General features: G+C 37.4%; 3 protein-coding genes across 6 annotated transcripts; all 3 read left to right on the top strand.

Annotated features, from left to right (window-relative positions):
- The first annotated feature begins 9,778 nt into the window (after positions 1-9,778).
- On the top strand, positions 9,779-13,608 carry myct1a (myc target 1a). Its single transcript, XM_055185356.2, has 2 exons — positions 9,779-10,095; positions 12,521-13,608. Exons 1-2 carry the CDS (start codon positions 10,041-10,043, stop codon positions 13,105-13,107), a joined length of 642 nt encoding a protein of 213 aa, XP_055041331.1. The 5' UTR covers positions 9,779-10,040; the 3' UTR covers positions 13,108-13,608.
- Positions 13,609-15,518: 1,910 nt separating this feature from the next.
- Positions 15,519-23,920, top strand: serac1 (serine active site containing 1). 4 transcript variants are annotated; one of them, XM_055185342.2, is made up of 19 exons: positions 15,522-15,819; positions 16,085-16,307; positions 16,403-16,439; positions 16,924-17,066; positions 17,151-17,258; positions 17,759-17,890; positions 18,924-19,045; positions 19,144-19,272; positions 19,397-19,510; positions 19,731-19,893; positions 20,004-20,154; positions 20,750-20,891; positions 21,022-21,122; positions 21,207-21,304; positions 21,459-21,641; positions 21,740-21,883; positions 21,971-22,103; positions 23,552-23,628; positions 23,708-23,920. In XM_055185342.2, exons 2-18 carry the CDS (start codon positions 16,172-16,174, stop codon positions 23,568-23,570), a joined length of 2,055 nt encoding a protein of 684 aa, XP_055041317.2. In that variant the 5' UTR covers positions 15,522-15,819; positions 16,085-16,171; the 3' UTR covers positions 23,571-23,628; positions 23,708-23,920. The 4 variants fall into 4 exon arrangements, with proteins under 4 accessions (XP_055041319.2, XP_055041317.2, XP_055041316.2 ...); XM_055185341.2 differs by having other exon boundaries at positions 15,522-16,307; XM_055185345.2 differs by having other exon boundaries at positions 15,525-16,307; positions 17,169-17,258.
- Positions 23,305-24,258, top strand: gtf2h5 (general transcription factor IIH, polypeptide 5). Its single transcript, XM_055185358.2, has 3 exons — positions 23,305-23,370; positions 23,552-23,628; positions 23,708-24,258. Exons 2-3 carry the CDS (start codon positions 23,594-23,596, stop codon positions 23,886-23,888), a joined length of 216 nt encoding a protein of 71 aa, XP_055041333.1. The 5' UTR covers positions 23,305-23,370; positions 23,552-23,593; the 3' UTR covers positions 23,889-24,258.
- Positions 24,259-24,680: the final 422 nt, after the last annotated feature.

The raw sequence follows: 24,680 nt of genomic DNA, 5'->3' as shown, positions 1-24,680 counted from the left end.
GCATATTCCATAACGTATGGTAAGACTTGTAGCCTGTGAGGGCGTCAAAGCACACTAGCCATTCTTGGCCATATGGTGCCACTAATTGCCTTTTTTTAACAACCTGCCACTGTTTGGTATGTGAAAACAGGACAAACCAAAAACAGAAGATAAAGATTATTTGTGCCCATTCCTGGTATCCAAATATGATGTACATAGGTAACATTAAGGTCGTAAGATTAAATTAAAGTTATATAGTGCTTTAAAAAAAATGCCTATGTTCTCAGAGTGTTTTATATTTAAAGTCATTTATACAAATTATGCATATACACATACTGTACATACAAAAATATATGCATACATACACACATACAGTTGAAAGAAAAAGTATGTGAGCCCTTTGGGCTTGCTTGGATTTCTTCATGGATTGGTCGTGGGGTGTGTTCTGATCTTCATCTAAGTCACAACAATAGAGAAATACAGTCTGCTTAAACTAATACCGCACAAACATTATACGTTTTCATGTGTTTATTGAACACAACATGTAAACATTCATAGTGCAGGGTGGAAAAAGTATGTGAACCTTTGGGTTTAATAACTGGTTGACCCTCCTTTGGCAGCAATAACCTCAACCAAATGTTTCCTATAGTTGCAGATCAGACCTGCACAACGGTCAGGAGAAATTTTGGACCATTCCTCTTTACAAAAGTGTTTCAGTTCAGCAATATTCTTGGGATGTCTGGTGTGAATCGCTCTCTTGAGGTCATGCCACAGCATCTTAATCGGGTTGAGGGCAGGCCTCTGACTGGGCCACTCCAGAAGGCGTATTTTCTTCTGTTGAAGCCATTCTGTTGTTGATTTACTTCTATGCTTTGGGTCGTTGCATCGTCCATCCTCTGTTAAGCTTCAGTTGGTGGAGAGATGGTCTTAAGTTTTCCTGCAAAATGTCTTGATAAACTTTGGAATTCATTTTCCCATCGATGACAGTAATCCGTCCAGGGCCTGAGGCAGCAAAGCAGCCCCAAACCATGATGCCCCCTCCACCATAATTCACAGTTGGGATGAGGTTTTGCTGTTGGTGTGCTGTGCCTTTTGTTCTCCACACATAGCGTTGTGTGTTCTGTCCACAGAATGTTTTGCCAGTAGTGCTGTGGAACATCCAGGTGCTCTTTTGCAAACTTCAAACATGCTGCAATGTTTTTTTTTGGACAGCAGTGGCTTCCTCCGTGGTGTCCTTCCATGAAGTCCATTCTTGTTTAATGGTTTACTTATTGTAGATTTGTCAACAAAAATGTTAGCATGTGCCAGAGATTTCTGTAAGTCTTTAGCTGACACTCTAGGATTCTTCTTCACCTCATTGAGCATTCTGCGCTGTGCTCTTGCAGCCATCTTTACAGGACGACCACGCCTAGGGAGTGTAGCAACAGTGCTGAACTTTCTCCATTTGTAGACAATCTGTCTTACGGTGGACACATGAACATTAAGGCTTTTAGAGATACTTTTATAGCCCTTTCCAGCTGTATGTAAGTCAATTCTTGATTGTAGGTCTTCTGAGAGCTCTTTTGTGCGAGGCATGGTTCACATCAGACAATGCTTCTTCAGAACAGCAAACTCAAAACTGGTGTGTGTTTTTTATTGGACACAGTAGCTTTAATCAACACATCCAATCTCATCACATTGATTGGACCCCAGGTTGGCTGACTCCTGGCTCCAATTAGCTCTTGGAGAAGTCATTAGCCTAGGGTTTCACATACTTTTTCCACCCTGCACTATGAATGCTTACATGTTGTTTTCAATAAAAACATGAAAACATATAATGTTTGTGTGGTATTAGTTTAAGCAGATTGTGTTTCTCTATTGTTGTGACTTAGATGAAGATCAGAACACATTTTATGACCAATTTATGAAGAAATCCAAGTAAGCCCAAAGGGTTCACATACTTTTTCTTTCAACTGTATACAAAAGTTGCTATGAACAGATATGATCAGCCAACACAGTATGAATAAAGACATTTGTTGTTTAATTAAATATGATTATAACACATTGCGTATAAAATCATGAACATGACGATGGATGTGTGTGTGTGTGTGTGTGTGTGTGTGTGTGTGTGTGTGTGTGTGTGTGCGTGCGTGCGTGCGTGCGTGCGTGCGTGCGTGCGTGCGTGCGCTCCCATTATGAAAACAGAAGAGGCAGGTGCTCATTAGCAAGACTTTCTCTCTTCATTTTCAGGAATAAAACATGAAATTTAAAGGATATTTCAAATGTTTTGAACTCGATGAATATTGCTACTGATGAGCTCTTTGTTTCATACTGGAAGTAAAGCTCTCACATTGTTACACTTACAAAAACAGAAGTGGTAATCTAATCTGATCAAAGCCGTGGATCAAATCAGTCTGATCAGCAACTCTAATCTGTTCACTCAAAGAGAGCTGGAGAAATCTCAAGTCAAGAGTGAGTCTTGCATACTTAATTCTTATTCATGTTGAATTTATGTAGCTACAAAAGTATGAGACATACAAACTTAAAGTAGGACAAGATAATGAGATTTGATTTTTAAAGCTCACATAACACATGCTGCTTTTGCTATCTCGTGTTAATCTTGAGTAGCTATAGGGTTGTATTACATCCTTCGAATATCAAAGAGTCTTTAGTTTGATCAGTTTATAAAAGACAGATCAGCTGCACCTATTTTCAGGATAAACCTGAGCTCCTGGAGGCCCAGGGGCATTGCGTGTCACAAGCAAGCAACACACAAAACAATATCTCACTATTTCTGGATAAGTTAGGATTCACTACATGTTTGTGTCGCCAACAAAATACAGACATTTGATGCAGTTTTCCTCCACTGCTACCCCGGATAAACAAAAATCTATGGAGAGAACTGAAGATCAAAGTTCATAAAAGAGGCCCAAGGAACCTTCAAGATTTTAAGACCATTTGTGTGGAAGAATGGGCCAGAACCACTCCTAAGCAATGCAGACGACTGGTCCCTCCATACAAAAGGTGTCTAGAAGCTGTAATCACCAACAAAGGCTTTTCTACAAAGTATTAAATAAACTGTGCTCAATACTTATTCACTTTATTTATTATGACTCAACTTGTATACTTAAATGTTCTAATTTCTTTGTATTAACTCAATATGTGGCTTGATGGCTACATCTGGTGGAAATTTTGTGTCTGTAGAAACAATGAATGATTTTTATGAATGCACTGACCATTGCAAAAACAGCAAATCTAATGGTGGCATGGTAAGACTTTTGCACAGTACTGTACTGTTTATACTCTTCTTTCCCATTTTTCTTTAAGCGTTATCAAAATATGACAGCTTTGCCACTGCATGAGCGTACGCAAAAGCGTATACACATAAGCGCACGGTTATGGCTGTATTTCCTGCTCTGCCTTAATTTTGCAGCCAATGAGGCATAAGAGAGCAATGACATACTGAATAACATACTTAGTGTCACATGATTCATTCCCCCCACAAGCATCTCTTTACACACCATCAATCTGAAATGACACCCAACATAACTCTCTAGTGCGACCGAGGCCCTGCGTTACCTACAGAAAATTGTTCCTAGCATGTGACCAACTACTGTATAGACGTTGGTGAACACCAGCATATGATGAGTAGTCAACAATCTATTTCAAATCGGTCTGATCAGTAACTCTAATCTGTTCACTCAGGAAGAGCTGGAAAAGTCTCAACTCAAGTGAGTGAGTGAGCCATTGCATACTAAAATATTTTTATTGGAAAAAATACCACATATAAAAAAATTTTTGCAGTCCAAAACTTTGAAGGTCGGCACTGCTATTCATAACTCACAGAGGTGATTCCAGCAGTACACATAGAGTCAGCTGTTATATAAGTCTCTAACTGAGCAATCTTTCATCATAATCACATTTCTACATTCATTCACTCTCTTTCCCACATCTCTGATTTCATCTGAAAAGTGCACCACAAAAAGGGCACATAAGCACAATAATGCTGGTCAGTATAGAACTACATGCATTACCCTAATATATAGATTTGCATTGATTGTAAAAAAACAACAACTACTGTATACTTTATATATGAATTGTCTATAACAGTGGGAAAATTGAATGGTTGTAAGTGTGTGTAAACACAAAACTCCTCAAGGACAATTTTGAAACAGACGTCACTAGAACTGCATAGCACCAAATGAAAACAAACATGAACTTTTCGTGCTTGGAGCGTGACACATTTGCATTGCATATTGCACAACATCTGCATACATCTGCAGAGCAACATACTCAAACTATGCGTTGACTCGATAGTGATGCACAAAACATGCACAATCATAACAATACACAAAACATCCCAACCCAGAACCTTTTAATCTATGGAAGTTACTGTACAGCCCTAAATATGATCCAGTGACATCTGCTGTGTCATCCTACACAACAGTGAGGTCACCTTTAAGAGAAAGCATGCGTAAGCACTTACCCTGCAGCCTCTGCATCTCATTGGCAATCTCCTTGTCTGAACGGCCATAGTGCTGAGCAGGTGCCATTCCACTGATTTCAAGTCAGTTGATGCTGATGCAGGTTAGCCACCTGAGATTTCTCCAATGATCTGAGATCAGCTGAATGTACATTAAGTCGTAAAAGCCCTAAATCACTGCATGCCATGCAAACATACGATTCCTTTCCTCCCCTGAAGTTCTGTGCCTTCTGCAGGAAGCAACCTCTATCCCTCGCACGCTCACGCTCTCTCTCTTTCTGCATCCCAGACGCTACAGTAGGCATCGGCATTAGTTTTCACTGCCACCTGCTGTCCAATCAGAATGCAGATCCTGAGTGCGTTTTATTGACCAATAGTGGTGCCTGAAATAGGCACAGCTATCAGTGTAAGAGACAGGCAACATTAAACTAAGTAAAGGCCGTCTCGGGGGAAGACAACCGAGTATGCTGACTTGGGGCTGGAATGAGGAGGGACTCACTAAGATCTCCTGTAGTACAGTTTACTCATTGGGCCCAATGGAGAGGGAGTCCACCCAGGAAAACAGTCCAGGGAAATTATCAACAGCAAATTTGTGTTACTACATGTCTGTGCTTCCTACCGCTTAAAATCTACAGCATGGGACTTTATTGAGTTTAACAGGGTCTGAAAATAGTCCCATATCAGAGAGATGGATGTTATGCTCTTTACCTACTGCTTAAATCACACACACGTGCATTTTATTGATAAAAAGCAAGTAAAATGCCTGACTAAAGCGATAAGCTTGTGGTTCAGAGAGCAAACTGCTGAGTGTGCTGGTTTTCAAGCAGCACAGCAGTGCAATGCTTAGCAATGACCTCCACTCGTCACTGCAGATGCATGTGTTAGAGAGAGAGAGAGAGAGAGAGAGAGAGAGAGAGAGAGAGAGAGAGAGAGAGAGAGAGAGAGAGACAGTGACAGTGACAGTCAATGTGTGGCAGTGTCATAATGCTAAACTAGCATCTCACCTTCTTAAAAGTTCCACCATTGCACCCGACTCGAAAGATCACAAGAGGAGACAAATCGCTCAGCATCATGTCAACAGTGGACGACTGCCTGAATGTTTCCTGCGTAAGAAATAGAGGATTTCATGATGATCATTTAACAAAAATATAAAAGAAAAAATAATATACGCTAAACAATAATGAGCTGCAACATGTTCTCTGAAGCAGGGGTCTCCAACCTTTTTGTAAGCATGGGCTACCACAATAGGTAAAACAATCTTGGAGGACTACTTTTTGATATAGTCCACTCAAAACATTTTTGTTTTACTTGCTGATTTAATTTTATTTTGCTTGTTGATGTGTTTTATCATTGTTTAAAATGTTAACATACATAAAAAAAGCCATGCTAATGTAAAAAAAATATGTAATAAATAAATATTCAAATTGAGGCCTGCGGGCACCACGCTGGAGACCAATGCTCTAAAAAAAGAATGATAGAGCCATCTGCTGTTCATCAAGAGAACTGTTAATATTTCTCTGCTTAGGACTGACTTAAGCCAAAGCCTCTCAAAACTACTGTCATACCAAAAAGAATACGAAGGAGGAAAACTGCATTTGTATTTATTTTTATTGAAACATTGATCGGGAAGATTAATGATACTAATATTTGCTTAAAAGTAGGAAAGAAGATTACATACAGTACAGGGGAGAACCGGGGCAAAAGTAACGCGGGACTAAAGTAACAAAGCTATTTTCTCCCAGCCCTGATAACATTTGCATCCCAAACTACGACAGCATCTTAGGCACAGAACCTCTGACAAAGCTGTCAAATATCGCGTTATTTACTCACATTTTCCCACGTGTAGATCCAGAAAGATGTTTTCAACCATAAGGAAATTGCAAAAGTGGTCATTTTTTTCTTATAACGCTTTGTGTTTCTGGTTTCATTTGTTATAATATTGATCAATCTACATTTAGTGCTCTAACAGATCATTAAGTTTAACTTCGCGGAGTTTTTCAAAATAAAAGTAAAGCGAGTTTGAATAGATCATATATACGGTTGAATATGTTGAAAATGTATATTATTTTAATTTGATTTAATTTTCATATTGTTCAAACTGTTGAAATATTTGTATTCTCAACAATTTAAGTTTGTACTGTTGGTTGCTTTTGAAACATTTTATAAAACTAAAATTTAAAATAAAAACGTAATTTCATTATTTTTTACAAAGATAAATGACAAAAAAAGTTTGCAGTTACATATTAACAAGGTCATAGTCATCTAAATTTAATAAAAACAAGTGTAACACAAAAATCTATCTTGTTTTGTTGTTACTTTTGACCCACCTGTCTGTGTGTTACTTTCATCCCTGCAGTCAGGGTCAAAAGTAACAATTCACTACTTATGTTTAAAGTGAAATTATAAGTCGTTTTACATTTTTACAAAATTCCACCTGGTATTGATAGACCACACTTGTGAGTTATTGACCACAGCAAAAATTTATCTCTGTCTATAACATGATCTTTTAAAATTATGTTTTTCTGAAAAATGGTACTTTCACCCCTGCTCTCCCCTACTGTTAATAAAAAAGGTACAAAAGTTGTCACTGGGATGGTACCCTTTCAAAAGGTCCTTTATTTACCTCTGAGGTACCAATATGTACCATTGTAGTACCAATACACTTTAAAGTCTGTGTTATTTTCAAAAATGGACAAACACAGGCTAAATAAAAAACTAATGGGTTGGGTTCGTCCCTTTTTACCCAACAATGTGTTAAAAATCCCAGAATTTGTTAGAGTGTATGTACCTTTGAGGTACTAAGGTACAAAGGTGTACTTTTAGGCATAGCTTGACATTTGACCTTGGAGGGACAGACTGGTTTATCATAGTATCGGTACCAGAACAAGTACTATGATGTTTACAGCAAACTCAACGTTTTTACAGAACCCAACATCGGGCTAATGTCAGAACCCAACGTTGGCTTGTCGTAAGAACCCAATGTTGGATTGACCTCAGAACCCAACTTCGGATGGACTGACCTCAGAACCCAACATCAGATTGACCTCAAAACCCAACGTCGGTCTGACGTCAGAACCCAGCATCGGATGGACTGACCTCAGAACCCAACGTCGGTCTGACCTTAGAACCCAACGTCAGATGAATTGACATCAGAACCCAATGTCAGATGGATTGACATCAGAACCTAACGTCGGTCTGACGTCAGAATCCAACGTCGGATAATTATATAAATCTGAATCTCCCTTCTCCGCCCAATGATTGAACTTGTTTTTAACTGTAGCTAGCTTAATAAAACATGTTGACTATGCTATCAACACTTAAAATTGCGTCTAAAGTGTACAAAGTGTAGGAATGTCCTGTCATTTTCATTTAATAAGTTATAGCAACTCATCTCTTGTCAAGATAAATAACAGTAAGTTGAAATGACTTGTAAATCTGAGTTGATTAAATAAAAATACTTAAAGAGCAACTATTGTCCGATTCACATTTTTAGATTTCCTTTGGTGTATAATGGGGCATACACACTAAATGCGAGTTCAACGATTTGCCGAGTAGATTACATACAAAGTCAATGCAAAGACGCGATCAGACGCGTCCTAGTGTGGGGCGATGCGAATGACGCGAATTGGGCGGCGCGATTGCCACAAAAACACACACTATTTGCCTCAAACGCGCTTCGCAAGTTAAAAATATTCAGTCCGACACAAAGTTAAATCCCGCAAGTAATCTAGAGCTAGCAACACGGTGCTACACGTTTGGTGTGTACGTAGCATTATTGTGTATTAGTACATGTTTGTCAGGACTCTGCCACGAGAATCTGGTTTTATATTTAGGTTTTATAGTGATGGCAGGGTTCTGACAGTCTCTTGTTTCATGTGGAGGCGCATGCCTTGTTTATTGTGGCATGTTCAGCAATATCTCATCTTAGTCAAGTTCATCATGTTTAGTCAGTATTCGTATATCTTGTTTGATGTTGAGTTGCCCCCTCGTGGGTTTTTTGTTTCATGTTAATAAATGATATATGTTCACTCCCCGATATCGTCTGCGCCTGGGTTCTCTTGTCTCCCGTCTCAAACCCTGACAATGTTAATGACATACAAAAGGTACCCACCCCAAAACGTTGACGCGAGTTATTGCTCTATTGTAGTTCTTTTTTTTGGAGTACAACAAACACAAGGATTGTAGGCAACAGTTTACTTCCTGGGATTGGTGATGTAGACAAGACTGACATTATCATAATTCCTCCCACTTGGACTCACAGCCTGTAAGTTAACTCCTGTTATCATTGCATTGTGACCGAATCTTTCAAACATGGTAAGGAGCATCACATTTCCGGCTGACGTCAGAGGTATTTAGGCCAATCACAACGTACAGATTAGCTGGCCAATCAGAGCTTTTCAAATCAATGAGTTTTGTACAAGAATCAGTGGCATTACATAACTCAAAATATAAAACAAGTCAAAAATTGTACAAACTTTGTATTAGGTAAATTTTTTCAGTAGTGAGAACACAATATTAAAAGTGTTCACAAACATAATTTAGCCATGTTACTATGTCAATGCAAGAGCACACATACAGTAAGCAGCTGAAAATAAATTGCAACCTACATTTGAAACCATGTTGAATAAAAGTTGACTTCAATCCATGCACAAAGAAACAATAAGAGGAAATGTCAGTACAGGGCTTATCCCTCCCCTCCCATAACAGCGTCTCTGTCCTGAAAATCTCCCATTCCTAATCACTAACCTCCAGATACCCTTCATGAACACTTTAATGGAAAGCACACACTTCTCACTGAGGTTAGATGGGTTTGTGGCATAACAGCTTTCTGTGCAAAATCTTATCAGGATAAGTTTGGGCTGGACTGCTCTTTATGTAAAGCCAGTCTGGTCAGGATAACCCAGGACTGAGCTGGCAGTCTACATGGAAAATGTGAAGCAATGTGATGAGCAGAGAGGGAAAGTTGAAATTGCTTAACTTATTTTTATTTTTTTTTTATTTTGTTTTGATGAATAGGAATAATGTCAATACACATATAAAATGCAAAAACAGTACGTTTTTCAAATCCAATTTGATTACATAAAAATGTAAGACAGCAAAGAAATATGTGTATACAGACTGGCAAAATGCCATCTGTGGTGACACACAGCAGTACAGCCCCTACTGTTTATGAGTGTATGGATGAGAAAGAGGAAGGTTAGAAAAGTAAAATATGATGAATTAGAGCCAATGGGAGAAAATGATTTCACATGCACCTTGACTCTCCCCGTCTCTCCACCCTCCTCCCTTCCCCTTCATCCCACAGGAACCCTGCTCTGCGCAGATAAGGACGGCCTGCTGCTAATTTTACGCAGGAAGGCAGGAAATGTTAAGTGAAGACTTCGCTATGCCACAAACAACAGAGCAACCCTGGCCCTGCAGAAGATCCTGTGTGCCACAGAGCTGAGCCGTCCGGGGCTGAAAGACAGACACAGGGGCAGAGAGGAGGGTCTCGACAACTGAAACACATACAGAATAAAACAGAGGAATAAATTAAAAGGAAGTGGACTAAAGGGTTGAGGGGAGACCGTGTCCTCTCTTGGACACCTCTCTTGGAGCTATGGCAGATAACAGCACTCATCCTATTGTGGAAATACTGGGGTCTTTTGGATTAAGTAAGATATTTTACCATCTTTAAACTTTTACTTTGAATGTTACTCTTTTGTAAACGCCTGACTGTATGCTAAAAACTTTTATAAAATCGCATTTCTCAACAAAGGCAGACAGTAGTAAAGAAAAACAAAAGATATTGGCAAGAGTTATCTGTAAAAAAAAAACAGCCACTATGTAGCTTTTTCCATTCGGTCTTTCCAGATGTCATTTCCAGATGATCCTTCACTTAAGACTGTGATTCATTCTTCCAGGGAGAAAGCAGTGTATTATTTACACATTAAAGAACATTTACATGTAATAATAAGTTTTGTCCTGTGGTTACAATTTGTCTGATTCAATCGAACTGCATCCTTTAGCCTAAAACAAATAATAACACAAAATAATAAGATACCAAAAGTACATGATCTATGGTGCACTCTCAGAAAAAAAGGTACAAGAAGGTACAAAAGTTGTCACTGGGGTGGTACCTTTTCAAAAAGTACACTGTTGTATCTAAAAGGTACATGTAGCTCTAATGTACACCTAATGTACACATATCTGTACCTTAATGGTACGTATTAGGACCTTTTTTTAAGGTACCGTTCCAGTGACCAAAAAGTATAACTTTTGTATCTTTTCTCTGAGAATTTGTATTTAAATGCTGTTACTTTTTTAAGGATTTTTATTTTAAGGAAAATTGTCGATTTCAAAGGATCTTTGATATTATGCGTCACACTGTAAGCTATTGTAATTGGTATTTCTCCGGACAATGGAATGCCAAAACAGGAAGCTTCCTAAAATTCTAACTATTTAATTCAGCTGCATAAGAAACAACTGGGCGTAGCCTCTATTTGTGAATTTAACCCCAGCCTATAAGTGTGTCAGGATCATCATTTTGAACCGTTATTCTGAGTTATTCGCGTTACACTGTTAAAAACAAGGCGCTACCTGTTACCATGAGCCATTTTTGTCTGTATAGATTCCAGAAAGGTACCTTTAAAATCCACATAACCTTTCAGATTCACAAAAGGTTCTTTGTAGAGGAAAATGTTTATTACACTGTAAAAGTGTTTCTGTGCTTTAGTAGATTTAACAAAGATAAAACGAGTAAACTGTATAAAAAATGGAATTTTTGTTTGTTTAATCAAAAGTTAAAATAACATAAAAAGATGAATAATTTGAGTAATTCTAAATGAACATTTTATTGAGTAAATTCAGCTTTATTTTATCATATATAATCCATTTAAATTTGTAAAAAGGAAATTAACTTAATAATTTTGTGTTGAAACTACATGAATGATTTTAGTAAACATAGCTAACTAGGCAGTAGACTCGTAGTTCCCAGCATGCTTTGCATGGGACTGCATTTGGACCGTGAAATTTAAATTTAAACGCTATTTTATGTGTTTTTAACTAAAAAGAAAAACTTTTTAGTGTTTAATGTTCATTTATCTTCGAGATTTAAAAGAGTTTTTCTTTCATCTTTGAGTTTACCATTGTTCAGGAGACTGGTTCTTGTGCATAGACTGCATACTGAAGTATGTCGCGCTTTACAGCTGCCCAAAACTAAACTGGATGGGCATGTTGATTGAATAAACAATTCGTGCCCTCATCTCACAGAAAGATAAAGTCTAAATCAATGTTTATGGAAACAACAACAAACCATAAAAAAGTTACCTGTACCAAGAAAAGTAAATTAAACTGAGTAATACTAGAACTATTAGTTAACTCAACTTAATTTTGTTGCGTTTGTATTATCTGTACTTTTTACAGTGTAGAGGTTTAATAAAGAAATGGTCCTTTGAATAAATGGTTCTTTGGGGAACCAAAAACTGTTCTTCTATGGCATCACTGCCATGAACCTTTTGTAGCACCTTTATATTCAAGTGCGACAAGGCGTTTTGCTTGGGAATGCCTGGGAGACTTTTAACCAAACTTTCATAAAAGACTTATGTTCATGCTTTTAAAAGGGACATTTCACAAGACTTTTTGCAGATGTCAAATAAATCTTTAGTGTCCCCAGAGTACATATGTGAAGTTTTAGCTCAAAATACCCCATAGATCATTTATTATAACATGTTAAAATTGACACTTTTTAGGTGTGAGCAAAAATGTGCTATTTTGGGTGTGTCCTTTAAAATGCAAATGAGATGATCTCTGCACTAAATGGCAGTGCTGTGGTTGGATAATGCAGATTAAGGGGCGGTATTATCCACTTCTGACATCACTGGGGGAGCCAAATTTCAATTACCTATTTTTTCAAATGCTTGCATAGAATGGTTTACCAAAACTAAGTTACTGTGTTGTTCTTTTTTTAAATTTTCTAGGTTGATAGAAGCACTGGGGACCAAATTATACCACTTAAACTTAAAAAAAATTGATTTTCATTATATGTCCTCCTTCTATAAGAATATTTGCTTTTATTGAATTACTTCTTATCTCCTCTAGGGGATGTGATACTAGCCTTCTGTCTTTCTATGGTTGTTGGTCTACTGCTGGGTGCTATGGTCTACATGTCTTTGACTTGGATGTCCCGTCGTCGGGCCTCGGCAAATATCACACGCCTCCCCGTTCACCATTCCCGTTCCACCACCCGCTCTTCCTCACCACGCTCTCGTCCTGGCTTCAGTCGACACAGCAGCAGCTACGACAGACGCAGCAATAACAGTCTGGCTAACGCTGCCTTTTCTTTCCATCGGCAGGCCTCTACCTCACCAACAGACTATGGTGACTCGTCTGGCCGCAAATCGAGTTTCAGGGCCTCTACCTTTCATCCTCTTATCCAGTGTAGTCAGATTGCTCGTGAGGCCGAGGAGGCAACCCAGGGCAGCCTGCCACGGACCCCAACACTATCAACAAACCCTGGTGCGGCTGGTTCAAACAACACAGTCAGTACTATGATTACTCCACCCAGGGCCAGAGCCAGACCCGATTCCTTCTGGGGCAACAGCGATCTAAGAGGTTTTCACGCTGGCCAGACTCCACCACCTGCCTATGATAGTATCATACGAGCCTATCAAGAGACGACCACGTGAAGGGAGGATAGAAACGATAGTTGGGAGAAGATAAATAAATAGACTTGGACTAGAAAATCGGACATCAGACATCTCAGATTCAGGTTCCTCCTGGGGTTCCAAAACCTTAGCAGACACGGCCAGTTTTCTCTTCTGTATTATATTTATGTGTTATTTTGTGTTTGTGCACACATGTGCAAAGTTGATTTGAAATGCATATTAGAGAAAGTAAAACAGAGACAGAGAGAGATGAGCAAAATAGATAAATAGAGAAGATATAGGGTAATTTTCATTTTTTGTAGAGTATCCCTTTAATGGTTTTACACTGTGGGACCATTATACAATGTCTATTATTTTTTTTACAAACTGTTTCTATTACAAACTGCAATAAGTAAAATAATTTTGCACCATACTCATTAGATTGAGTATTTATTGCTTGGTGTTCCAGGGATTCTGGTCTTTGTATCATTTTTCAGCATAATTGTACTCATAGGAATAAAATGACACCAAGATTTTGCAATAGCTTTTTTCTTTTTATTGCTACATCTGCATGTTTTCACCGAATAAAACTTATTTTGTATGTCTACATTTTCAAGGAAAATGTGATCACATCTGTCCACATCAATTTTACATGTGCATATATGATATATGGGATCATATAAACATGTGATGACGTGTCTTTCAGATGTTATCCCACATAGAAATTTACATGGGATTCACATAAACATGTTTTACATGTGATCACATGAGTTTTTTGCACATGTGGAATTCATGTCAGCGTTCCTGTAGATGGTAGATCATTGCTTTAACACCGCAAAGGTTGTAGGTTCAAATCCCAGGGAACACAAATACTGCTTAAAATAATGTATATCCTTGAATGCCCTTTGGATAAAAATGCCTACCAAATATAAATGTGGCTTTTCTGTAAGGGCAAACACATCTATGAAATCCTATGAAAATGACAACAAATTTCCTAGTGTTTTAAAGAGAGTTTAGTGCACACACATCCTGGAAGTGACCTGATATCCTTCACATGTATGACTGGATTTCCCTTGGCAAGAGGAAGGATTTCTCTCACCACACTGAAATGTATGCTTTTATATCCATGCCAACTGTAAACGAAGCATACACGTATACATTCCTTTGCCGTGAGACAGACAGACACAGATTTTAGCTTCCTATCAAACCACGCACTACAAGATAATTGGGCCAAATTTGGGTTGATTTCCCCCCTATATAACAATCACAGGTAGGAGAGACCGAGGATGGTCGTAACATACGTGGGTGAGTTGTAACACTTCCAATCTCTACAATCAGGAGCAAGTAACAAATCACCTCATACAATTTTCATGCAAACTGTTAGTGTTAATGTAAACATGTTATAACACCCTTAGTGTTCATTATTGTGGCAAATTATTATAACAGTAACAAATTGGTTTTGCCCATTTTATATATTTTTAATACATATCACTGCGGTGATTATTTTAATGTTATCTCACCCCAGGGTATGTTACAACCAACATGGACTATGGGGTGAATTGTAACATTTTACTTCTCTTGTTTGACACTAAATCATGCACTTTCTGTTTGTGCCGCAAAGTTAGCAGCTACATCATTTAATAGGCAACACTTGTAAGTACTGGTAGTTTGAATCACATTTTAAATGCACTGTCTTTAAAGAAGTCCAAGATACAGACAGAATTGTCAAAAATGTTACAATCATCCCCGGTCTCCCCTAAAGGCCTGACCCTGGTGGTTGTACTGATAATTTATTCTGGTGATGTGGTTGAGTGATTTGTTTACTGTGAAGTCACATCTAACCACAGGAGATTTTGCAAGATATCTTATGTTCACAAACCAAGACTCTGTGACGTTGTTTTAAAGTGGACATTTCACAAGACTTTTTAAGATGTAAAATAAATCCCCAGAGTATGTATGTGAAGTTTTAGCTCAAAATACCAGATCATTTATTATAGATAATTTATTATAGCATGTAAAAATTGCCATTTTTGGTTGTGTCCTTTAAAGTGCAAATGAGCTGATCTCTGTTACTAAATGGCAGTGCCATGCTTGGATAGTGCAGATTAAGGTGTGGTATTATCCCATTCTGACATCACAAGGGGAGCCAAATTTCAATTACCTATTTTTCACATGCTTACATAGAATGGTTTACCAAAACTAAGTTACTGGGTTGTTCTTTTTCACATTTGCTAGGTTGATAAAAGCACTGGGGACCCAATTATAGTACTTAAACATGAAAAAAGTCTTGATTTTCATGATATTTCCCCTTTAAGACATCCAGATGTCATCCCAGACATATATATCTCAAAAGTTCTTGCATGTCTTGTGACTAATTGTCATAATATTTCATCACAAGATATGCAAGAACCAATGAGATTTAACGATATTGACGTGTCTGTGCCTGCTTCCATGGTTGTTTTGATGGTTAAATGCTTAAAATATGAATAAAATCTTCCACAATTTTATTATTTCTTTTCTAAAGACATTTATTAACCCACTGGAGTCATTGGATTACATAAATAATGAGTGTAGGCTGACATTTGTTTACGCGAAGTATTACGGTAGGACCATTTGGACACGTGACCATGGCGTTTACGGTAATGTAGCTTTACCCTTTCAATTACAAAACCAGTTCCTGTTTATGTACAGTGTCAAAAGTGGACGCGTGCATGCTCAAATCTGGTTTATTTAAAGACGTCTGTGTTTTTAGAGGTAAATGCACGTTTCAATACGGTTGTTTTGCAGTTTAGTCATAGATGAATTTCGTAGTTATGCTATCCAGCTAACTTTAACTCTGTATTTTAAAAGCGACTGCTTAGCTTTATATTAACGTTACCAATTGTCGTCTATATAAGAACGTTATATATTAATATAGATAGCTAAATATGGACGATCAGATCTGCTCTCTGTAGCATGTGTCCACAGGAGATCAGGTGACAGTGACCCCGCGCGCTGTCATCTTTAATCTTTTGTTTAGGTTAAGATTGAGGAGGTAGGAAATTTCCTGTAGACGTGATCATATACAGATGTGATACATGTCTCACCGGTTGTCTCGTATAATTTGATGTATGCCATCGTTGGTTATTTGCGAGTGAAGCCGCAAATGTCGGCGTCTGCCCTGCGATTGATCCGCTGCCACAGGAGACTCAGCACCGGCGGAACCTCTGTCAACAACAGACCTCTGCCATGGAAAGACCTCAGTAACATTACATTTTTGCTGTGCTATTACTTAATATTTTAATTTATTCTTATGATACCAGTAATCTTAAATTGTCTTAATCTTTTGTATTTTTAGGGAAAATTGCGAAAGTCACCGGTGCAGTAGTATTTGGGTAGGTTAACAAAAACATATTGCTACAGTAACAATACCTAAACTGTTTTATTTATAGTAAAACCCATGTAACCACAAATGTATCATTGTCACTAGAAACAACTGTTTAAACATAATACAAAACATTTTGGAAATGTAATCAATCTGCCAAAAATAGTAAATATACTATTATTATTATTATTATAAAATCATAGTTAATTTTCGTAAAGGTTTGTACTTTGCAAATAAATTTCATATTTGATCAGTTTTTTGTAGCTGAATAAATACCTGAATAAAATAATGCACTTTTATCATAAGATGTCAGACAAAATCGTAAAATATGGATAATATGACCATATTCATTCATGAAAAAAGCATTTTGGTTCTGCTATGGTTCTGAGCTATAACACAACTTTGAATTTAGTTTGAAATAATTCAGCCATTAGGTTTTACTTCCACAGAAACCCAAACTTACATCCTGACTCTTATCATGCTTGTTTACACAGTGGCTGTGTTTTTATCACATACGAAGTGTTTTCGCTGAAACGGGCCATCACTGTCGACACAAGTGCCATTCTGCAGGAGAAACACAAATCCTACATCTACCTGACTCATGCCATGAACAGAGAACAAGAGAGTCTTGCTTCTGGTACATCCTTTTCCTTTCACAGTAGTATTAAAACATTTACTGATAAACGTGAGGAACACTTTTACAGTATTAACACTTTAACAGACCTTAAAACTTTTCAAGGCCTCACTAACAAAACCAGGAAGGAGCTTCATAAAGCAGCTAGAAAGTTTCTTGAAATTTCATCCAGAGTTCTGCTCCGCCCATTGGACGGTGAGTAATCATCTCTGTCTGAAACCAATGACAATTCATTATTCAAACCATTTTTATAGATAATGTCATGTATGACCCCCAGATATTACAGGAAACACCTGCAGCTTTTTGATGAATGATAAATATTATGGTAATTTTGATCTAGATACCAACTGTACAGTAGCTTTACAGACAGGAAATAAAATTATATGTTCTTTTAAATAAGGCAAATTTTGCTTCATATTTTGCATAATGTGGAGTCTTATTGGACATGGGACAGTTTAGCAGAGTGAGGCTCAACAGTAGATTCACTAAAGCTAGAAATTTTTGAGAAAGATTCTAAGTTTTATAGATTTGTCAAAGGCATCTCTTATCATTTTTTCTGATTTCATTTTTGTCCAGCGTTTTCATAACGTAATAATTTGTTGTCATAATTGTTTCTGATTTCTGGTAGGTGTGTGTATGTTTGTAGTGATGTGATATGATCATGTGTAACTTTGTGTACTTCGTGTGCTTTTCAGAACATCTCAGTCATCTGGATGCAGATCCTCATGAATATGCACTTTGGGTCCTGTTGAAGAAAACCTGCTCTGCTGACCAGGCCGTGAGACAGCAGGCGATGCAGGACCTGGCCCAAAGTCACCACTGGCAGGGTGAGAGCCCAAAGCTTACTACAATTTCTCTAACATCTCGTTAACTCATTCCCCACCAGCCATTTTTTGAAAAGTTGCTCACCAGCATTTTTTTGTCATTTTTATAAAAGTTTCACAAAATGCCTTCTAGGAAAAAAAATTCTAAAAATATATAAACATACAAATATATCAAATGAAAGAATAGACCCTCTGCTTTCAAACAAACAATAAACAAACAAACAAAACAGGAAAAAAGTTTCATGCTATCTATATTTTTATCTCTGCTTATAAACTCTTAAATATGGGTATTTTTAGAGCTAGGCAAGGATTAATTTATAATCGAATCTACTAATCTAGATTAAATGCATACAAAAGAAATTATTTTTTGCGTAATATATGTGTGTGTTGTTGTGTGTAATTATTATGTATATTTAAAAACACACCCATACATATAAACGTTTCAATTTTGTATTTATACATAATGTTTTAGTAATTTATATATAATATAAATAAATATATATATATACACATGTAAATGTGTGTGTGTATTTATAAATACATAATAATTACGCACAACACACACTTGTATATTATGCAAAAAAATCACTTTTATTTTGTATGCGATTAATCTTTGCCCAGCACTAATATTTTTCTTTAAGAATACAAATCGTTTAGCAAAAAGCTGAAATAATTGCATTTTTGTAACGGAATTTTGTTAGATGTCTGATCTAGAACAATTATCAAAACATACACAGAGTTTAAAATTAGTAAATAGCGTTTTGGCTTTAGTTTTTTCATAAATTGGGTAAATAATCTACTGGATAATCGCGGTATTGCAGATTAACATAAAAATTCATCAGGAACATGTTTATATGCAAATGTTTTATCTTAATTCTGTTACTGTCAAACTCTGTTACCAATAAAATAAATCATTTTAAGTGCACTTTTTAACTCCTTAAGAAGGATCAGAAGCATTTCAAGTAATGGTCTCACATCATTAACCCTTGTGTGTCTCTGTAATACTCTGATCGGTCTATTGGCTTGTCCATTACAGATTATCAATACCAGACAGCAGCACAGGTGATAGATCAACGCACGACTGTGGGTCTCGCCCGTATCCCCAACGTGGACCTGCGCTTCTTCCTCCCTCCTCCTGTCCTGCCACACAAAGATGATGTGGGTAGATAGATACAGTATAATCTAAACATTAGCCGAGCTGACTTACTCCCGATGTTATCTTTTTGTGTTAATGTTCATGTGTTGTGCATATACAGGATATATCAATAGAAGACAGCCTTAGACAGTTACTTGCTTCTCTGCCCCAGTCGGAGGTGGATAAGTGTGTGCAGTATTTCACATCCATGGCACTTAGGGAAAGCAGTCAGTCTCTAGCCTCACAAAGGGTGAGAAACACACACAGTCAATCCATTTAATTCAATTCAATCTCCAGATGAAACGTGCTTTCCAGAATGTATTTTAGATGAAAAGGCGTTTCCATTAGCTGTGTGTTTTGTTTTGTGGTTTTAGGGCGGGCTTTGGTGTTTCGGAGGAAACGGGTTGCCCTATGCACAAAGCTTGACTTCCACCCCTTCAGAGAAGGTGGAGACTTTCTGCCTACAGGCGCTGGTGCAGCACTCGAAGGTGAAGATTCACTTTTTTTATAACCTGCTGTACACCATTGCAGTAACTGTGGTGTGCATTTGCACACTTGCAATGTGCATAACAAGGAAATGTACAAGGATCAAAGAAAACATTAATAAGCGATGCTTTCTGGATTGTAGCTTCATCTTTAATGCAAACTTGGACTTTTGCAAATCACTGTTGGACTAAGCAAGATTATTAAAGGTATTTTTCCTCACAGGTTCCGAGTCACTGTGACCACATCGTTGCTAATGGAGGTTTGCAGCTCCTGCAAAGAGTGTACCAGCTTCGCCGAGACTCTCCGAAGATTCAGCGTAACATTGTGCGAATAATTGGAAATCTTGCCCTGAACGATAGCCTTCATACGGCTATAGTGCAGTCAGGTTAGCTTTGGTCAAGCGTATTTATAATGCTAATATTTAAATTGAACAACTATGACATCATGAATTCTGTAAAATAATTCTGCATTTGTTCGCATTCTGTTATCTTGTAGGTTGGGTGTCTGCCCTGGCCGAGATGATTCAGTCACCACATATCATGCAGGCATCTCATGCTGCCCGTGCTTTAGCCAATCTGGACAGAGATGCAGTAAGTGAGAAGTACCAGGATGGTGTTTATATCTTACACCCACAGTGCCGTACAAAGTAAGTGTACTTTAAATTAAGCCTACTATTAGGGCTAAGGTCACTTAAAGGGGCACAATACTTTTTTAAGATGTCAAAAAATCTTTGGTGTCCCCAGAGCACATATGTGAAGTTTTAGCTCAAAATACCATATAAATGATTTATTATAGCATGTTAAAATTGCCACTTTGTAGGTGTGTGCAAAAATGTGCCGTTTTAGGCTTGTCCTTTAAAATGCAAATGAGCTGATCACAATGATGGTGGTTTGTTGCAATTAAAACTCAATTGTGTTTTTCTCTGCACTAAATGGCAGTGCTGTGGTTGGATAGTGCAGATTAAGGGGTGGTATTATTAAAATAAGAGCTCCTTATGACATCATAAGGAGAGCCAAATTTCAACGACCTATTTTTTCACATGTTTGCAGAGAATGGTTTACCAAAACTAAGTTACTGGGTTGATCTTTTTCACATTTTCTAGGTTGATAGAAACACTGGGGACCCAATCATAGCACTTAAACATGGAAAAAGTCAGATTTTCATGCCATGGCTCCTTTAAAAAGTGTCCATTTAATTGCTGATAATTGATCATGCATTTTGTTTACATCGTTCATATTCAGCCAGCCAATCAAAGCAGACATACTTTTCGTGCATGGCCTGCTGGGAGCGGCGTTTAAAACATGGCGTCAAAAAGACTGTGATACTACAAGTGAAGTAAAGGCGGCAGGAATCCAAGAGGACTACACTGAATGCTGGCCCAAGGTTAAATAATTTTGTAGTGAGCACAACTATGAAGACACTTACCAAATATTGTCTGCTGCAGTGTAACAGCGAGTCATTTTGAAAGTCACTCCAAAGTTAGTAATTCAAATCCTATTTTAAATTTTCCAAGTCGTGGTTGGCTGCCGACTGTCCAAACCTCAGAATCCTATCGGTAGAGTATGACACGCATTTAAGCGACTGGAATGCAAAGTGTCCTGTTGAAAACCAAAGGTAAACAGTCTATTTTAATAAATTATTAACTGTTTAAACCACCACTGTAGATTATTTCAATGCCATTTCACTGTTTTTTTACAGGAAGTCATTGGCCTACAGAAGTCAGGAACTGCTGAGAAAATTGAAGGATGCTGGTGTTGGTGACAGGCCTGTGGTTTGGGTAGCCCACAGTATGGGAGGTTAGTTCATGTTTAGTCTCAGGATAACAAGCGTGCATCAGTGTGTAACTACCAGATCTTCCTGTATGTCATCTTTATGGCTTATCAGTCGGCAGAATTATTTAGAAATTAGTTGAAACAGTAACACCAAGACTCGTCTTTCTTTGTGCAATAGGTTTACTTGTAAAAAAGATGCTTTTAGATGCCTCAAAAGATCCTGACCTCGATGCACTGATCAAGAACACAAAGGGAATTATGTTCTACAGCGTTCCTCATCACGGCACATTCATGGCAGAGTATTCTGTCAATGTCCGATACCTTTTGTTTCCCTCCATAGAAGTTAGAGAACTTTGTAAAGGTACAGTGTAAAGTACAGATTTTTGTTCTTTAAAAAAAATGCTTGTTAATTCTTCATTGTATCATTCAATAATTATTTGTTTGTTTATTTCGGCTTAGACTCTCCAGCATTGCGAGATCTGCATGAAAATTTCCTTAACATTGCAAAAGAACGAGAGTACAAAATCCTTAGCTTTGCTGAATCGCTGCCAACTAACGTTGGGCCAATGCTCAAAATATTGGTTGTTCCCTCTCAGTCAGCAGGTGGGTCTGGAGACATTTAACTGTAATTATACGTATATAATATGTTCGTTTTTGAATTTTCAATCATTTCATTTTTTCTTTTTTTAGAGCTAGGAATTGGTGACCTTATCCAGGTGAATGTAGATCATCTCAGTATTTGCAAACCAGAAAATAAGGACTCTATGATCTATAAACAAAGTTTACAGTTTATCCAGGATGCTCTTGGAGGACAGAGAATGAAGTAAATCCTGAAAACAGTGTCTAAACTGATCTCTTGCCTCTTAAAGGTGCAGTGTGTAAATTTTAGCAGCATCTAGTGGTGAGGTTGCAAATAGCAAACAACGCTCAGTCCACCGTTCACCGAAACGCATAGAGAAGCTACTGTAGCCGCCACAGGACAAACATGTCATCGTCAGAGACAAATTAGTAAAAAAAGTTTGTCCGTTAAGGGCTGTTGTAGAAAAATGGCGGCAAAAAATGGCGACTTCCATGTAAGGGGACCTGCGGTGTATGTAGACAAAAACAACTCATTCTAAGGAAATAAAAACATAACGGTTCATTATGAAAGGTCTGTAAACACCACTGATAATATAGTTTTGTATATTATATTGCATTTCTGTCAAGAGATCCTTCTAAAAGTTACACACTGCACCTTTAAGAATTCAGCATCACGTTTTAAGGATAGTGTTACTTATGACAGAACTGGATATGGTTTAAAGACAGATTTTACTTAATATTTTGTAAGAATCATGATGCTTTGACCAGCGGCTGTAAAATGGAAACGGCACAGATTTTTCCAGTTATTTTTCTTCTTAATTATTTTACCTTTAAATGTATTCATGTTTGCTAACCTCAAATTTGCCTTGCAATGTAACGCAAGACAATGTACTATATATTTCAGTTTTTGTGCAAGAAGCGTTTAGTGTTTAATTTTAACAGGACTATACATACTGTAATATAAAAATGCATGAGCATCTTTATATCAATGCACAGTATAAAAGACAGAAAGTTTTATTTAAATTGTTTATTCTTAATATTATTTAGTAACAGAAGCTTTACATTCTTAACTGACCAACCTTCTGAGTGCCTCTACCTCAAATGCACAGGATGGTACTTATGCTGGCTGTAATGGTGAATATTTTTGTACTAATTTAGAATTAATTGTATCACTTATATAGGACCATATTTTTGATGGTGTTCCTCTCACATAGTTGTTGCCAAATCTTCATCACATCGCTGATATAAATACAGATACGTCCTAACATTTCATTCTGACATACTTTTACTATATAAAAATTGTAATAAATATGTTTAGTATTAAATAAATATATGTTACATAAATGTTTTGACCAGTTTCTTGTGTTACTGCACGCGCTCCAGTACAGTAGGCGGCAGTATTGATCTAATGCGCGTAACGTCAGATTAGTAGAGGAAGACTATTGTTACTTAGCTTAGCCTTGTTTACTGTAGCATTGTAACAAAGTGGAGTTTGACACGAATAAATCAGTGTAAGTGCTTTTTCCGTGTTTTGGATAAGTTATGTTAATTTTATAAATTATTAAAACGTGGCGGTTGGACGATTTAGTCGTATAGGGTTTGTAAGGTTTTCAAACATTGATGTTGCGGACCTGTATACATGATGTTCTATGTTTTTTGGATTTTTTTAACTTTACCATTCTCCTTAAATAGATACGAAGGTTTTAACTGAACTGTTAACGTACCACCTTCAAAATGGTCAATGTCTTAAAAGGAGTTCTCATTGAATGGTAAGCTTCACAACCATTTTACAGTATACATCATGATCCTTCAGTACGTAATCTTGATTATTTTCCAAATATTTAACAGCGATCCAGCTATGAAGCAGTTTCTTCTGTATCTGGACGAGACGTCAGCGCTGGGTAAGAAGTTTATCATCCAGGATTTGGACGACACGCATGTTTTCATCCTGGCTGAAGTTGTGCAGATTCTTCAGGAGCGTGTAGGAGAACTGATGGACCAGAATTCATTCCCCATCACCCAGAAATAAATGTCTGACAGCAACCCTTACAATCTGTGAAAGAGTGTGGAGATTGATTGTCTATTTATTGGCCAACAAAACAAAGACGCACTCTTCTCTGTTTAGTTGGCTGCGTGATCTGAGTCACTTCTGTTATGTTTTCATAAAGATGATTGACTGAATATCAAATGTTTTAAATACAAGTATTTAGTCATTTATGTGTTATGATGTTTGATTAAACCGTTTGTGCAAGAGGAATGCCATCAGATATTTTTTTAGTTGGCAAAATTGTATATAAAGGCATATTGTATGTAAAGAATGGCAAAGTGGTTGGTGGCTGTTTAAATAATATACAAGCGTAAGAGCGTTTGTAAATGTCAAATAAAACATTGAAAAGAAATATGCTCTCAGTATTGTTTATTTAGAGGCATCAGCAAAGCAAATGCCTCTATAAGGAGCATATTGGGGAGTGCTTCGGTGTCACTGACACTTAATATGGCTCTTAAACACACAAGACATATATGTGAGGAGGATGCTATGCATTGATTATAGCTTTGCCTTAAACTCCATCCCTTCCTATAACCTGGTCAACAAATTGGGATTTCCTTGGTTTCAACTCACATCTGTGCAAATGGGTGCATAGCATGTCTCCTCCTCCATCACGTTGAACACGGGAGTACAACAGGGCTTTGTGTTGAGCCCCCTTCTCTTTCCTCTCTGCACACATGACTGCAAACACTCTTATGAGACAAACACTATCATTAAGTTTGCAGACGACACAATAGTTGTAGGCAGAATAACAAACAACGAGTCAGCCTACAG

The sequence above is a fragment of the Misgurnus anguillicaudatus genome, chromosome 18, assembly GCF_027580225.2.
Source record: "Misgurnus anguillicaudatus chromosome 18, ASM2758022v2, whole genome shotgun sequence".
Classification (NCBI taxonomy): Eukaryota; Metazoa; Chordata; class Actinopteri; order Cypriniformes; family Cobitidae; genus Misgurnus; species Misgurnus anguillicaudatus.
Note: the sequence above shows the minus strand (reverse complement) of the source record. Positions and strands in the feature narration are given on the sequence as shown.